The following is an 18,408-nucleotide window of genomic DNA, read 5'->3' as shown; positions in this document are numbered from 1 at the left end:
CGTTGGGTAGGGGAACGCTTCTAGTTTTTAAATGGTGCTTTTAAATGTGAGGGGCTGACTGTTCTGCAGATGGTCAAGCAACTTTCTAATTAGTTACTCAATCTGTCTGTGGGTCTCACGCATCTTTCACATTTTTCTGGCAGCGGCTCTGGGCCGGCATGTCTCAGAATTCTCTTTGAGCACAGTCCTGCGTCAGTATTTTCACTAGGGCCTGCTTCAAGGTTAAGGTGTTTACCAAGCCATTTCTCACAGAGTTCATTGCTTATTCTTGCGGGTCCTTTGTTTATTCCTTTAGCAGGCAGGGTAGAAGCCCCTTTCAGCTAGTATTTTTAAAAGTTAGTTTGCAGTCTCAAATAGTTTTTTTAAAAATCATTTTATTAGGGGCTCATACAACTCTTATCACAATCCATACATACATCAGTTGTGTAAAGCACATTTGTACATTCATTGCCCTTCAAATAGTTTTCATTTAGTGTTTTACTTTCTGTTTTACAACCAACAAGATGATTTGGAGCGAATGGTTTTTGGGATTAGAATTGAAAAAAGAAAATTGCAAGTAATTGGGGGATCAAATGATACATCTAACCTTTGTTTCTTTTGTCTTCTGTAGGGTCTGTTGTCTTTCCTGAGCGCCCCACTTATAGGTGCCCTGTCTGACATATGGGGCAGGAAGCCCTTTCTCATCGGCACAGTCTTCTTTACTTGCTTCCCAATCCCACTGATGAGAATCAGTCCATGGTGAGAGATCCAACACCCTCTGCCACTTGGGTGACTTGATAGTAATGTATCTGCCTAGCACTTTTTAACCATTTTAAAGCAGTAGTACCTATGCCTTAATTTTACGGCTTTAGTAATTATAGAAGACATTACAAAGCGAAGTATGAAATTAAGCTTAGATGAACAAATAGAGAGATAACATAGTCTACTGACAGCTCTGGTGGCCATACAGTCAGTGATGCAAATTCAGTCCCTTGAATGAACTGAAGGTACCTTGCACTCACTGTTGTGGTTCAGTTGATTTTGAAAAGCATTGTTTTTGTCAGCTCATTGGGTTGGTGCACTGTTATGAACATACTTTATATAGCAACAGGCAGGAGTTCGTTTTGTGTATGCTATACTAACACAAAGTAGACTAATAGTCTATTGTAAATTATAATATGAATTTTAATTTGATTTTATTTACCCCCCTTCAACATGATGAACAGGGAAAGAATATTTAACGTGTAATTGATTTCTATTTAGTTACCAAAGACAGAGAAACATAGACTATGGGTCAGAATTTGCAAATGAATTGTAACTTAGTTTTATCTCTGGAGGCCAGAAGATTGGTATTTTGGCAGGGTTTCCTTTTGCTAAAATGTCCTTTCTATGTGAAGCATTGATGTGGGTGTTTTTGTTTTAAATGCTATTAATATATTTTCTTTTTTGCTTCATGTGAAAATATCCTAACTTGCCTGTAGTATTAAATTAAAAGTGACACGGGGGAGTGGGGTGCCAGCCCCACCCGCTGCTTGAACTCACTGGTTCAGTAATACTACTTCTGGGTTCAGTAATGCACAATTGTACGGTTGAGATATATAAGTATTATATTAAAGTCATCGAGAGCATGAGAGATAATACAATAATACAGTCAGACATATTACATGGTAGCATTGCTCACCTCAGCCCAGCTTGGTGGACCGTGTGGAGAGAGGGGGAAGGGAAGGAGGATAAGGGAACAAGAGAGAGGGGAGTGAGCAGCAAGGAGCTCAGAGTCAGAGAGAGATCTATATTGCTGACTCACACCTATATACCTTTTGGGGGCAAGCCAGCCCACTAATTACAGGCAGAAACAGGAAGGGGCTGCACTATAGGTTACACAGTAATGAGGGGGTGGTCTAGGGGCATACATGCAATAGGAAGAGGGACAGCGGTTTGGCCTGTCCCTGGCCCAACTGATAGAGACCATTATCAGTAGGGTGTGAACTCCTCCTACAGGTGCCTGTCCATTGTCCCCAGAAGCAGAGAGCAGGCCCACCCCTGTGGTGGGATGAGACAGCAGTCTGGCAACTGATTGCCTTCAGGGGAGGGAATGCCTGCGCATCTGACCTCCCCCCACACTTGCCTATCTGATTAGGTCAACATTTGTTAAGTTTTAATTGTGTTGATACCCATAATAAATTGTCTTAATTTCTGCCAAGTGATGAGTTTTTAATAAAATCCTCTTTTGCTGGTGAATCTCTTTAAGAGTATGCCTGTTTTTAAATGAGCTAGGGATTTTAAGATGTTTTTTCAATCATTAAAATTATTTTTTTCTTTGTATCTTGTACTTGAACCCTATAAGTTTTCTTTGTTTACTACAAAATGGACTGAGCTAATTGCTTAGTGTTCTGGTATATAAATGTCACTTGTAAATAATTTTACGTCTTTCCCCCCAAGTCTTAAGCAGCTTGCTGCTTTTGTTAACTGTATTAATTAATGAATAATGTTAAATAAAAGTGATGATTGTGGGTTCATTTCTGCGTGTATTTAAAGACAGTGTTATCATATTTCATCATTGAGCATTAGGATAGCTTTGGGTTAATAAATAATTCATTCCTTTTTTATTTTTCTTTTGTAAAATCAAGATTGGTTGTTTATCACATATGCCATTTTTGCATCAATGGAAATTATTTTTCTCCAGAGGGTTTTCTTTTAGCATCTATGTATATGGCAATATTTTTGCTCTCAATTATTTTAATATGTTTCTTATACTTTGTTTTTATGCAGCCTTTTTATATGTATTTTTCCTAGTTGTACTAAGAAATTTGCAGCGCCCCCCCCCCCTTTAAAACTACGACTTTAGTCCTTACTCTTTCTTTTTTAAATCATATGCATTACACATACTTTGATGAACAGTAGAATAATTAGTGTGTTTCTACTTCTCCCTCCCCGTCTTGTTTTTAGTTGATTTTATTAATTCTTTTCTATTTTCAAAGAAGCCTGGTGGTGGAATGGGTTACAGATTGGGCTGTTAACCACAAGATCAGCAGTTTGAAAGCAGCCACTCTATGGGAACAAGAACGGCGCTTTCTACTCCCACCAAGAGTTACAGTTTTAGCAACCCAGAGGGGCAGTTCTAATCTGCCTTATAGGATTGCTTTGAGTCAGAATTAACTCGCTGGCAGTTTGAGTCGAGTTTATATCTTCAAATATATGCAAATGGTATATTTGTGAAAAATAATACCATCTTTTAATTCCATTTTCCACCTAGTTTTTGAAGCCTCCATGTATATACACTCAACACATATAAATATATATAAACTTTATATTGTATCTTTGGTTCTGTTTATAAAAGTTAAGTAAATCATGTATAATTTCTCTTGAGTAATGAGAATAATTTTTTTCATAGGTGGTATTTTGCGATGATTTCTGTGTCTGGAATCTTCTCAGTCACATTTTCTGTGATATTTGCTTATGTAGCTGACATCACTCGGGAACATGAGCGAAGTACTGCTTATGGATGGGTAAGATAATAGAATATATATTTTTAAATTGAGCCACCATGAATTAATATTCTATTGAAAATTTTCAGAAAATTTAAAAAATAAGTATAAATACTGATTTTACATAAAAAGAAACTCAAAGTAGTTGAAATACAACAAGATTCCTCTGAAAAATTTACTTTACAAAGTAGAAATTTCTAGGAATTTATTACCTGATTTTAGGATTAGAGGATTGGTGGGAACGTCTTAAGTAGTTAGTTGCAAAATTAAAAAAGGAAACAAATATACAGGCTTAATTTGTTCCTTTAATTGTTAGATGATATAACGTGAGTATCCTAAACAGAAAACGCATTATGATCAGAAAGTCTGTGTGCACCTGACTTGGAAAGGAATCAGAACCTCACCTAGGTCATTGTCACTGATATTGCTAGTGGTGTGTCTTAGATGTCAGTTTAGGACACAGTACTGTGGAAAAAGCACTACAGCAAGTAAGTATTGAATAAATAAAAGTCATAGTAAAAATAGCTATTAAGCAGTCATTTCTAATTTTCTCAGGGGTAACCATGATATTGTAGCTATGTGAGAGAAGAAAGTCCTATTGGAAGATGGCGAGTTGATGTCACAGTGTTACCACAACCCTTTGAGTGACTTTCAGATGGCAAGAGGGAGAGCATGCGATCATGTGGGTGATCATAAGTGACTCGCTCTTCAGTGCGTGAGCCTGTTGTTTCATGTAAACATGCATTGGCTACTCTTTCTACTATGTGATTTAAAATCTTCAAAATGAAAAAAGAAGGAGATAAATCATCTAGGTGTATCATGACAAATAAGTTAGAGGGGGTGGTGAATTCCAGAAACCTGTTACTTCTGCCTTTCCCGTCTTTTTTCTTTTCAATTTCTCTGCCTGGAGTACAGTATGGTCCCTTAGTCTCGACTGAAAAAGATGGATGACCATGAAAGAATGATGGTCGTGTAAATAAATTGCTGTTGTGCCATAAAACACAATGGCAATATTTATTTTGTTGAATTTAGATGATCAGTAGTTTGGAACTTGCTTTCAACTTCCTTATTTTCCTTCTACCTGCTCTCCCTTTCTTTTTCCCTCCTTCCTGGAATGTCTTTCGTACCAAGTCCTAGAACAGTGGAATCACCAGAGTGCAGGTGAGGAGGAGAGAAAAAGAAATAGCCCAGGCTGGCAGAAAACAAAGGAACAAACCCATTGCCATTGAGTGAATTCCTATTCAGAGTAACTCTGTGCAGAGTTTTGAGACTGTACATCTTTAAGGGAACAGACAGCTTTCTGTTCTTCCACAGAGTGGCTGCTGGCTTTCAACCGCTGACCATGTGGTTGGCAGCACTGTGCCTTACCTACAGTGTGCCAGGACCCCTGATAGCCGGCATCAGAACACAAGATACTCAAGTTTGATGCGTAGGTGTTGGAAGCAGAATCAAGGGTAGAACAGTCACATTGATCGAACACATGTGCAGCGTGTCTCTACATTTCAAAATGCTAGTTTAGATATTTGCCTCCATCAATTTTGTAAGATTTTTGTTTCTTGGTTCTAGTTAGAAGAACATTCACAACAATTGTTGTGTAGAGCAGTAGAATAATGGTAATGTGATTTCAGAGATTCAGGGAGACAGCTCTGGAACTAGAAGTTACTATGACTGAGTTGCTTTTTTTGTAGTTCTGTTCTTCGTGTGTAAGACAGCAGTTATGATGGCAGGAAAAATTACTCAAGATTGAGACATGCCTTTTAAATTTTGTTGACGCATGTAAGGTAAGGATAGTTATTAGATTTTCTGTTGCCATTTTTTGCTTGTAAATTGAGTAGTAGAGTACCTTTTCAGTTTATATATGAGAATGCTATAATTAGGTAATAGAATGCCCTTATGAAAAAATGAGCAATGATTGAGCCATTGTTTGCCGATGTCAGGTTTTTCATGCTATTCTAGAACTATGTAATTCTGATTTTGAGTGAATCCCACACCTGAGGACCCAGCTGCAATGCTGTCATAGAATCTAAGGAAGCTGCAGCAGTGCTCCCAAAGCATCCAGGAACCTTGAAGCGATGATCCCATAGCACCTGAGAACACTGCAGCAGTGATGTCTGGCACTCGGGGGCCTTAGAACAGTGATTTTATGTCCTAACACAGTTACACACTTGCCTTGGTCTTCTAGGAAAACTCTTAAAAGCAGGTGATTGTTCTTCTCATTTATGCAACACATATCATGTATAAAATATGTATTTAATGAAGGACTTTTATACTATACATTGGACCCTCGCTTCCCCCAGAAATGCTTCCATTCGGTTATTAACTTTTATGGTATTTTAATATAATAATTAATTTGTGATATAATCTTTACTATAACAGCATTCCTTGGGAGAGGGGCGTGACTGTCTACTTCTGAAAGGTCACAGCCTCTGCACACATGGGTGACTATAAATTGGAATCTACATGATGGCAACTAACAAGAATAACTCATCACTTACATTGTATTTTAGTAGTGTTTGTGATGGGTGAATAATGTCAATGATTTACCAGTAGTCATAATTATAATCTTAATGAATTTTATAATTTATATTAAAATATCTTAGAAGTTTAAATAACCAATTTAAAGATCTGCTTTTGGTGCTCAATCTGCTTGTATACTGGAGATTGCTCATTTTTGCTTTTGAATGTTTCCAATTATATTCTAAACTAAAGTGGGCATTCTACCTGCTTATAAGAATAATGCGTTAAGGACTCATTATTGCTTAAGGATGCAGACATAGTAACTGGCTCTGTGATCTCTGGTACTAGATGGGGTGACGGTTGACAGGCCTACAGCCCAGGGACTGTTTTAATTAAAAAGCTTCCATCTCTTCTTCCTCAAATACTTTTGTTGTGTTTGTTGGAGGGCTTTTTTTTAACCTCTTTCTCTGGCTAGGTCCCCCCACTGCCCCTCAGTGCTAGGTGCTGGCTAGTATAATGGTGCAACCATATACTGTTTTAGGAAGATTAAGTTAAATATTAAGCATAGCCCCTGAGATTTGGGCATTTTTACCATCAACCCACTGGATTTTTTTCATATCCCTACCCTCATTCCCCATTTCCTCAATTTAAGAAGACCAAGGATTCAATATTTATGGAGAAGGTTTTCACATTTTTCCTTTCTAATAAGATGATTAGTTTATGCCCTTGTAGCTCCCCAGGCCACAAGTTAATAGCTTGTAAACAAAAATGTAAAACAAAGTTACTTAAACTTTTTGTCATTTAAAAATAGGTGTAACAGGTTGTGTTTGTCTGGAAGGACACCCAGGAGCCACACCTTTGAGGCACCCTGGGTAAGAGTGTGCTTTCCCTGCAGGTCTCGGCCACCTTTGCAGCCAGTCTGGTCAGTAGCCCAGCCATTGGAGCATATATCTCTGCCAATTACGGAGACAGCCTTGTTGTGCTGGTGGCCACGGTGGTAGCTCTTTTGGACATTTGCTTCATCTTATTGGCTGTTCCCGAATCTCTGCCAGAAAAAATAAGACCTGTTTCCTGGGGAACTAAGATTTCATGGAAACAAGCAGACCCTTTTGCGGTAAGTAAAAACACACTTTCTTAAAGATTTCCGAAGCCCTGCAAATAAAAGAACATCTCTGTAGCCTCAAGGATTTGTTTCTTATTCTAGTAGAAATAGAAAAAGAAGGCAATTGAGGATGTCTGGGCACCAAGAAATTATATAGACTTGGTACTTCTTGGTGAAGTATGCTAACTTAGGGAGAAAAGTAGTTAGCCATTCTTGGTGGAGGATTTAAGGAAGGAGCTTCTTTCTTTTTGTACCGTGGTTTTCATCTGTTGTTGACAAAATAGCAAATATTTAAAACAATTTTCATTTTTTTATTTCAAAAAGTCACGTTTTCAGTTTGGTTAAAGTACTTAACTAAATTTTAGTATATATCCACTTAGATCAGATGCTTTGAACTTGTGTTTTGCATATTAAAGGGATTATTTATTTTTTATAATCATCGTTGTATGAGGGAACATGAATGTCACACATACAATTAGGAAAAATACTTCTTATTAAGACCACTCCTAACTTTCCCTGCTTTTAAATTGTTCTTGACTATGTATAGGAAAAAGCAGATTTTATTTTTACTTTTCAGTCTGTAAGTTCACCTTTTATGAAAAATACATGTAATAAGGGAACTAATATCATTAGAAAAAATGTTTCTATAAAATCCTCTTAGGGTATGGCTGGGGATCATCCCTTCCTGCTTTGTTGATGCCACCGTGTCAGGCAGCCAAAGGTAGATTTGCACAGGGAAGCTGAGGAGTGCCTTGAACTCCAAGCAGGCAGCCCTCTTTCTTGTCATGTTGTGACTGCATTAAACACCGAAGCTCTTCTATAAAATAGAAATGCTGTGGCTTTCTTCTCAGGACTTTTATGAAGATTTCAGTTAATGTGTGTAAGTGACCCAGTCTGGGATCCAGAATGTAGTAGGATGTCAATAGATATTAGTACTTTGACGGTTAATAATAGAAAGATGCAGTATGAAAACCTGAAACACTGCAGAACTCTCCAATCCTTAGATCTTCAACTATTTTTTTAAATCATTTTATTAGGGGCTCATACAACTCTTATCACAATCCATACACACATCAATTGTGTAAAGCGCATTTGTACATTCATTGCCCTCATCATTCTTAAAACATTTTCTCTCCACTTAAACCCCCGGCATTAGGTCCTCATTTTTCCCTTCCCTCCCCGCTCCCCCCAGATCTTCAACTATTCTGTGTGAAAAGAAATCAAAGAATTTTTGACAGGGTTAGGTTATAGCATTCAAAAGATTGTTTTACTGGCCAAAAACTGACTCTGGGTACCACTGACTCCTTGGCTGGAGCATATTTATTGTTTAAAAGAATAAAGTGGAAATCCAGCAAGATGGCAGACTAGATAGACACATTAGACAAACCCTGAAAACAAGAAAATAAATATGGAGGAAAAACCCAGAACTGAATCTCTGAAGAAAAAAATGCTAAGTGAAAGGCACACCGACTAAGAAAAATAAAGGCAGAGCTCACACAGAGTAGCAGAACTGCAAATTGTCCGTCCACTGGCTGCCATGAAGCACACCGCTGCAGGTCTTCCTTACCTTGATTGTAATCCATACTGAGGGCCACAATCCTTAATCTTCACCAGCAAGGCCTTCAATTCCTCCTCACTCTCAGCAAGCAAGGTTGTCCCATCTGTGTATCCCAAGTTGTTAATAAGCCTTCCTCCAACCCTGAGATCACATTCTTCTTCATACAATCCAACTTCTCTGATCATTTGCTCAGCATATGGATTGGATAAGTATTGTGAGAGGATACAACCCTATCACACAACTTTCCTGATGTTAAACCATTCAGCATTCTCCTGTTCTGTTTGTACAATTGCCTCTCTTCTGAATCCAGTCTGAACCTGTGGCAGCTCCCTGTCGATGTACTGCTACATCCGTTGTTGGTTGATCTTCAGCAGAATTTTGCTTGCATGTGATACCAGTGATATTGTTGTGTAATTTGAGCATCCTGTTGAATCACCTTTCTTTGGGACAGGTATAAATATGTATCTCTTCAAATTTCCTGTCACAGACAAATGAATGCTTCCAATGTGTCATCACGTTATTTGAACATTTCAATTGGTATTCCATCACTTTCTGGTGCTTTCTTTTTAGCTATTGTTTTCAGTGCAGGTTGGACATGTATCTTCAGTACCACTGGTTCTTGCTCATGTGCTGCCTCCTGAAATGATTGAGTATTGACTGGTTATTTTGGTACCGTCACTCTTTGCATTCTTGTCATCTTCTTTTAATGCTTACTGCATCATTCAGTATTTTGTCTATTTAATCTTTAGTAGTACAACTTGGGGCTTGAACATTTTCTTTAGTTTTTTCAGTTTGAGACGTGCTCTTTTTGCTTTTCTAACTTAGTTTTTGTACATTTCTTTATATTTTTACTTCTCAATCTGCCTTTTGAAGTTTTTCTGTTCATCTCTTACTTCATCATTTCTTCATTTGCCTTAGCTGCTTTGATTCAGAGCACATTTCAGAGTCTTTTCTGACATCCATTTTAGATCGTTTTCTTTCGTGTCTTTTTAATGGTCTATTACTTACTTTTATATGAAATTCTTGATGTTATCCCACAGCTCATTAGGTTTTCTGTCATTCATGTTCAGTATGTCAAACCTGTTTTTGGTATGTTCTAAAAATTCAGGTGGGATATATTCAAGAATGTGTTTTGACTCCTGTGGACTTGATTTAACTTTCTTCAGCTTTAACTTGAACTTACATATGAGCAATTCATGGTCTGTTCCACACTTAGTCCCGCCAGGTTTGAGCTTCTCCATCATCTCTTCCCACCCATATAGTTAATTTGATTACTGTGGATTCCATCTGGAGAAGTACATGTGCATAGATGCTTTTTATTTTGTTGAAAAAAGATATGTGCTATGAACAAGTTGTTGGTCTTACAAAAATCTATCATGTAATATCTAGCTTCATTTCCATCTACAAGATTATATTTTCCAACTACTGTCCCTTCCTCCTTGTTTCCAACTTTTACATTCCAATCACCAATCATTATCAGTGCATCTTAGTTTCATTGATAAATTTCAGACTGAATATGTTGGTAGAATTCTTTGATTTCTTGATCACTAGCTTTGGTAGTGATTATAAATTTGAATAATAGTTTGGTAGTGATGCATAAATTTGAATAATAATTTATTGATTGGATTTCCGTGAATACAGATAGTATTGTACTTCAAGGTAGATCTTGCTGTACCTGTTTTTGACAATGAATGCAACACCCTTCCTCTTGATTATATCATTCCTGGCATAGTAAACCATATGATTTTCTGATTAAAAATGGCCAATATCAGACCATTTCAGCTAACTAATGCCTAGTTTGTCAATCATTAAGCATTCCATTTTAATTTTTGCCACTTTAAATTTTCCTAGATTCACATTTCATACATTCCAAGTTCTGATTATTCATAGATTTTTTCAGTTGTTTCTTCTTACTTTGAACTGTGCCCCATCATCAAATACAGGTCCCGAAGGCTTTATTCCCACATGATTTACTCCATTCTTCTTTGAGGAGGCAGCTGGTCCTCAGTCACATTTCAAGGGTGGGTCTTCTGACCCGAGGGGCCCATTTTCTGGCACTACATCAGAAAAAATTCTACCCCCACTAATTATTGGACAATGTTTCAATGCTCTACATAAAATTTTCAGTAGCTACTTCTTCCGAAGTGAGTAGCTAATTTTTTATTTGTATTCTATTTGTAGTCTAGAAGTTCTAGTGAAACCTGTGTCATTTGGGTGAGCCTGCTGGCATTTGAAATACCAGTGACATAGCTTCCAGCATTACAGCAGCACACAACCCACCACAGTACAACAAACTGACAGACAAGTAGTTGCTATGTGTCTGCAATGAAGTGAAATTGGGATGTGCAACTTCCATAGAGACAGACGGCAAGGGTTAAAAGTTAAGGTTCATTTCCTTTTTAAATTTAGTCAGTTTTTGTTATTCACCTTTTTAGATCTGAGCAGTGAAGTCAATATCCCTGGATGACAGCAGCATTAGTATGTATGTCCTTTTCAAAAGTGTTTCTCTTTTTTTTTTGTCAGTCATTGAAGAAAGTTGGAAAGGATTCCACCGTTTTACTAATTTGCATCACTGTGTTTCTTTCATACCTTCCTGAAGCTGGACAGTATTCAAGTTTTTTTCTCTATCTGAGGCAGGTAGGTATATCCAAAGACAGTTTTGGAAAAATAATATAAGAAAAACATGTGAACTTGCTTCTAGTTACAAATGCACATGCTGACATATATAGTCAGTTAACTCATAACATTTAAATTGGAAAAACTGGAACCCTCAGAGATTACTAGTGGGAATATGTAACTGTGAAGATGGTTTTGGAAACAGCCTGGCAATTCCTTAAAGCATTCACCAGAGACAGTATGGCCCAGCAGTTCTACTTCTAGGTATACCCAAGAGAAATCAAGACACATGTTTGTACCAAGATTTGTGCACACATATTCATGGCGGCATTATTCCTAATAGCCAGAAACAGAAACAACGCAAATATTTATCAACTGGTGACTAGAGAAACAAATCAGGTATCTCCATATTCTAAATACTTTTCAGTAGTAAAAAAGAATGAAGTACCAATACTTGCAGAAACATGGATGACTCTTGAAAACGTGCTCAGGGAAAGAAACTAGTCACAAAGGACCACATGTTATTATTGCATTTATATGAAGTGTCCCTACTAGATAAATGTATAAGGACAGAAAGCGAGTTACTGGTTGTTAGGGGCTGAGGAAATGGAACTATTAATGATTACTGTTTTATTCTGGGTGATGAAGTATTCTAAAATAGGTTGTGGTAATGATTCCCCAATTCTATGCCCATAACCAGAGTTTTTGTGAAGATTTAAATTAGCGTGTGAAAACTAACTCTCCTTGTGTCTGGTGTCTAGTTGGGGTCTCAGTAGATACACAATGGATGAATTTGTATGGTATTTAAACGATCTCTAAATATAACTTTAATTTATATACAGATTTACAAATATATCCAGAGGAATAATCAATTCTTAATAAGGCAACCAAATTTTCATATTCTAATTGTTTTAAAATTACGTTTGACTAGAGGATAATACAATATTAATTATAATAGCACTGGAATGGAAGCCAGAGTTATCTCTCTCTCTAGTTCGTTGAGTGACTTGACACAAGACAATTAAAAAATGAATGAAACTTCAAAAAAACAAAACAACAAAATCTTCACTTTGTTTAAAATTCGTTGGCATTTTATAGCTGCTGCTAAGATTAAAAGACTTAGAAATCACCACCAGATAATTACTCACAAGAATTATCATGGGTGATTTTTAAAACGTAATTTTGCAAAGAAAGAAAAAAATAATAAAATAAAACATAACTTTTGCCTGGGCCATAGCCCTCTATGCCCAATGTGGTTTAACTGGTATGGAGTGGGTTCTGGTATCTTACTGTCCCAATGCTATCCTAACTTCCCGTTGCCCTGTTCTCCACACAGTTGTAATGTCAGCACACGTGGAAAGCCGTTGGCTTCACCAAAAGAGACTGCGATATGCACAGCATCAGAAGCCACATCATTTTCTTTTATGTTCTCCCCAATGCTTGATGTCTATTATTTATGCCCGTTGGTGGGCTGGGGATAGGGAGACTTGGAATCTCTATTAAATAGAGTTTAATAGAAAATAACTTCTGAAAATATCTTTCCTAATTAAATTTGTGTTGGCTGACAACAGCTTCGTAATACAATGAGAGCTGGAACTTGCCATAACCACCTTGTTGTCCTGGGTTTCTTGGGTTTCCACTTTCAGCCTAGCATGCGGTTTTATTTCAATTCCCTCTCATTTCAGCGGAAACTATTTTTAGTTTAACTTCTCACAGATTTCTGCCTTAGACACCCTGTGGATTTCTCAGGTTTTACTGTGTCAAACTTATATATAAATTTCTGGTTAATTAAGTTCCACTTTTCAGACTTGCCTTAATCTGCTTCTTTCAAGCTTTTATGGGCTTTTCACAACTTTTTTTTTCCTTATGACTTTAATAGACTATAACATTTCTTATTATTTTTACAGTGTTTACACTACTATATTACTAAGGTGATTTCTTCCTATTCCACAGGTCATCGGTTTTGGGTCTATTAAAATTGCAGCGTTCATAGCTATGGTAGGGATTCTGTCAATTGTGGCTCAGGTAAGTGTCATCTTACATATACTAGTGTTTTTTTTTCCCCGTAACTTTATCCTGAAATTACCATAAATGCATAGGAAGCCACAAAGAATTACACAGGGAGGACCCATGCACTCTTCACCTGGATACACCTTCACATCCCATGGTAACATCTTATACAGCGCGTTTAGTACAAGGGCACATTGATGCAGTCCACAAAAGCATGCCTGTGTTCACAGAAGCATATAATTTCTAATGTAATATGTAAGTTCTTACTTAAGATATATTTAATACATCCATTTAAAAGTTTTCAGAGTACTTTTAACTTCTGTTATGCTAATTATTTTGTTTACTTTTATATCAAGCAAAATTATAAATTATATTCTAAATTTGGATATGACAAAATTAACTTGACTATTTCAGTAATTTTTTAATATTAGAAAATAAGTAGAAGTAGAATTAGAAATGGAAATGCATAACTTGCTCAACCTTTGCTGTTTCCAGGAAGGAAGAAATTTTCCTCATGTGTTATAAATCTGAAGAACAAAACAGAAGGCATCTAACTTGCTAATTCGTTTTTGTGCTTAAATGCATTTACGCTATTATTTGGAATAGACTTATACTGTTTCCATGCAGTAGCATGGTAGAGTGAACACTGCACTTTGCTATGTTAACTCTCTAGGTAAGATGAGAAGTTTGCAAAGTGCTTACCTCGAATATAGAAATTAATAAGGCTTATGGGAACACATATAGGCAATGACTCTTTATTTTATTATTTTTGTTGAATTACAATTAGCAAATATAAATTATTATCGTCAGGATTTTCATATTGTTGTTGTATTAAATTAGTCTGTTAGCACAGTCGTCCCATTCACTAGTAGTTGAATGATTAGTAGTTCTCCAAAATGACTGGAGCTGTCTCTTTCCCAATATTGGTTAGGGGTGAACACCTATTAGCAAGAGGTAAAATTAGTCCAGTACACTTTTGGGAAGTACCAGAAAAGCACTAAGTAGGCAGGAGACAGCAGAAGGCTCTGAGGTCTTTGTAAAGCGCCATCCCTGTAGAATTGAATCAGTACTGTCTAGCCTACAAGACTAAAGACCATAGAACATGCCTTTAAAAGTCTTGGTGATTGATGAGTGGTACTCGCTCACTCACTCACTCACTCACTCACAGAACTTACTTTCAAATTCTGTATTTATGTGCTTTTTCAAGATTCTCTCCTTTAACTTTGCAGACAGTATTTCTTGGCATCTTGATGAGATCATTGGGGAATAAGAATACTGTCCTCCTTGGCTTGGGCTTCCAAATGTTCCAGTTAGCATGGTATGGTATTGGCTCTCAGGCATGGTAAGTTTCTTTCTTAGATTCTTATGAACTAACAGATAAATATGTCTTTTTAAAAAGCTCAACCTGATTGAAAGCAATGAGAAAGAAATAAGGGTTTTTTGTTATTATTGCATAATTTTAAGAATGTTAGAAAACGTTCTGGTTAGATGTATTCAACATTTCAAAAATCATTTATATTTTAATATGGGAAAGGATGAAGCTACATAATCCAGAATTATTTGTAAATATTGGTTTCACCTTAGTGGGCTTTCAGTTTGTAGTTACTTAATTGAAGGTATGTACACACCTTCACCCCCAGAATTATCAATATCTTAACTCTGCTTTTTAAAACATAGTTGTAAATTTTTAGAAAATTGCATATACAAATCAAAACACAAGGGTGAATTATCAATTGTGACAGGCTACACTGCCATGATCAGATAATGTAATATAAGTAAAATGAAGCATTTACATTAAACCAACACTAAAATCTATTTCAAAATCATGTATGCCTCGAAGCTATTGTTATTGGTAAAGGAGAATCTCATAAATAGGAAAAAAGGTCAAGATATATCCTGTGGAATAAGGACAAAAGAATTGTGACACTGAAACTGCCTAATACAGAACTGAAAAAAGTAATTAGACTCCTTTGACAGAGTGAGAGAAAAATCAAGACATATAGAGACTATATAAAAGAAAACACTAAGAAAAAAACCCAGCAATTTCAGAAGGATTCAAGAAAACATTTTAAGCACAATTGACAAATTAAATGAAAATTTTAATGGCACAAAACCAGCAAATGGATGCCCAGAAGATTTCTATTATATAATTTCAAAAATAAATAGTGCTTTCAAAGAGAGAAAGAGTTAAATTAAACCAATGAAAGGCCAAAATTGCGAATAATTCTCTCAGTAGTAATCTGTTAGAAGAGCAATAAGTTTTCAGAAAAAAATCCAAAGAAACCCTAAAAAATACATAGGGGATGCCATCAAAGGAATAATGTATTTGAGATCAGAATTCCAGAATTGGAAGAAAAATAAAAAAGCACAAAGGAAAAATAGCCACTGGAAAGAAACTTCCCGAAATCAAGAAAGATGAGAAGATATGCATTCAAGAAACTGAGCCAACCCTACGCAAAATACACACCAAAAGAAAATCACAACATATCACATTCAAACTTTCCAAACACAAAGGCAAGGAAAGAATCCTAAGAGCAGCTCTGGAAAAACAAATCATCTACACAGGCGTTTCAATAAAACTAAGTTCTCCTGGATTGGAACCTCATAAACTGTTGGTGAGACTAAATATATACAACCACTTTGGAAGGTGGTATGTCACTACCTCAAACAATTTGAACTCGTAATCCCATGTAATCCAGCAAAGAAGTGAGGGTGGTCACATGAACAGGCATACACACAGCCATGTTCATTGCATCACTGTTCAAAATCGAAGCAACTTCAATGCCCGCCAGCATTGTTGTTGTTAGTTGCTGTCGAGTCAGTGTCATTCATGACCCTGTGTACAGCAGAAGGAAACACTGCCCAGTCCTGTGCCGTCTTTACAATTGCTCTTAGGATTGATCTCATTGATGCAGAATGTCTTCCTCTTTTGTGCTGCCCTCCTACTTTACCAAGTGTGATGTGTTTTTCTAGGGACCAGTCTCCTGACACCATGTCTGAAGTACATGAGATGACTTTTTGCCATCCTTGTTTCTAAAGAGCGTTCTGGCTGTACTTTTAAGTAGATTTGTCTATTCTTTTACCAGTCCGTGGTACCTTCAATATTCTGTGCCAGCACTTTAACTCAAAAGCATTGATTCTTCTCTGATCTTCCATAGTCAGTGTCCACTTTTCACAGGCTTATGAGGTGATTGAAAATACCATGGCTTAGGTCAAGCACACCTTAGTTCTCAAAGTAACATCCTTGCTTTTCAACACTTCAAAGAGGTCTTGTGCAGCAGATTTACCTAATGCAGTGCATTATTTGAGCTCTTGACTTCTGCTTCCATGAGTATGGATTGTGGATCCAAGCAAGACAAAATCCTTAAACTTCAATCTTTTCTCTGTTTATCATGATGTTACCTATGGGTCCAGTTGTGAGGACTTTGGTTTTCTTTCCATTGAGTTGTAATCCATACTGAGGGCTGCAATCCTTGATTTCATCAGCAAGTGCTTCAAGTCCTCCTCACTTTCAGCAAGCAAGGTTGTGTCGTTTGTATATTACAGGTTGTTAATAAGGCTTCCTCCAATCCAGATGCTACATTCTTCTTCATATAATCCAGCTTCTCTGATGATTTGCTCAGCAAACAGATTGAAGTATAGTGAGAGGATACAATCCTGTTGCACACCTTTCCAATTTGCCAATCACAAAAGGACAACTATTATATTAAACTTTGTTTAATATAATAGAAAAAAGCATAAAGAAAAAAATGCCAGTCATTGCCCAGCTTTTCCAGGTAAACAAATTGAAGAAATTTATAAAAACCACACCAACTGTGCAAAAAATACCAAGGGAGTTCTTTGGACAGAGAACTATCAATAGTAGACAGCAACCTGGGATTAACATACATGACCATCCATATGTCAACCCAGATATATAGATGTCAATGCAAAGTAAAACAAACCTGCAAGTCAGAAAATTCTAAATCAGAGAAAACAGTATGCAACAAAGATGATTATACCATAAATAGAGGGAAATTCTAATTAAGGTATGTACTTCCGGATAGAGAAGACATCAAGTAGATTTCAAGACATGGACTTTTTAACTTGGGAAGAAATTAATACATTACAGAATAACCTCAAAGAAAATGAGTATACCTCATCAGAAAAGGAAATGACAAGAAAACCAATAAACAAAATTGGCACAAAAAGTATATGTCCAAAAGACCCGTCACAGCGAATGACAGCAAGAATAAGTACAGTAGTGCAAACAGCTTATATGCACCAGTAAAGAGACAGAGACTGGCACACTGGAGAAGTAAACAGGGCCCATAAAAATGCTACTTATGAAGCATGTCTTAGACTATGTCTAATAGTCAAAGATGGTGAAAACACAAAACAAACCCCCCCCCCACAAAACCAACAAAGTAATGTAAACAGATCCAAAACAGATCAGGAGTGGCAGTGTTAATTTGTGATAAAATAGACTTTGAGGCAAAATGTAGCAAAAGAGACAAAGAAAAACATTGTATACTGATCTCAGGGTCAATTGAGCAAGAGGACTTGACCATGGTAAATATATATTTACTCAGTCAGAAATCTTCAAAATGTGTAAATCAAATGAATACAGACTTAACAAGATAAGTAGACTGTAATAATAATGGAGACTTTAATACACTACTTTCCATGAAGAATAAAACAACTAGAAAGAAAACTAACAAAGGTCAAAGAAGAACTATACAGTATAGTCATCCTCATTGATTTCATAGCACTCCACCCAACGAAATATGCCTTTGCTTCAAGTACACATGGAATATTATCCATACTAGGCCATATGTAAGATAGATAGGAACCCAACCTCCAAATTCATTGCATCATGTCGATAACTCACAACAACCCTATAGGACAGGATAATTCTGCCCCAGGAGTTCTCAAGATTGTAACTGTTTATAGGATTAGAAAACCCTGTCTTCTTCCCACAGTGCAGCCAGGGTTTCAAACTGCTGACCTTGCAGCCCAATGTGTAACCACTGTGTCACTAGTGCTCCTCCAGGGCACATAGGAAGCCTCAATAAGTTAAATAATACTGAAATATTACAAAGCATCTTCTCACATCACAGCACTATAAAATTAGAAATCAACAGTAGGTAGAACCAAGTTGGAGGGGGGTGGGAATAAAAAAATAGGAACTGAATAGCACCTTACTTTAAAACTGCTGGGTA

At 36.7% G+C, this 18,408-nt stretch overlaps 1 protein-coding gene across 1 annotated transcript in view; it reads left to right on the top strand.

Moving 5' to 3' along the window:
* MFSD14B (major facilitator superfamily domain containing 14B) overlaps positions 1-18,408 on the top strand; it is an 87,942-nt gene that overhangs the window by 51,326 nt on the left and 18,208 nt on the right. Inside the window, exons 7-12 of the mRNA XM_004713922.2 lie at positions 611-738; positions 3,371-3,485; positions 6,817-7,035; positions 11,105-11,218; positions 13,151-13,222; positions 14,437-14,549. Of these exons, the coding sequence (XP_004713979.1) occupies positions 611-738; positions 3,371-3,485; positions 6,817-7,035; positions 11,105-11,218; positions 13,151-13,222; positions 14,437-14,549 (761 nt within the window). The remainder of the gene's footprint in view (positions 1-610; positions 739-3,370; positions 3,486-6,816; positions 7,036-11,104; positions 11,219-13,150; positions 13,223-14,436; positions 14,550-18,408) is intronic.

This window comes from Echinops telfairi, unplaced genomic scaffold (assembly GCF_000313985.2).
Source record: "Echinops telfairi isolate 266 unplaced genomic scaffold, ASM31398v2 ScPeMD7_1;HRSCAF=3_0, whole genome shotgun sequence".
Taxonomy (NCBI): domain Eukaryota; kingdom Metazoa; phylum Chordata; class Mammalia; order Afrosoricida; family Tenrecidae; genus Echinops; species Echinops telfairi.
This window is presented reverse-complemented; position numbering and strand designations above follow the sequence as displayed.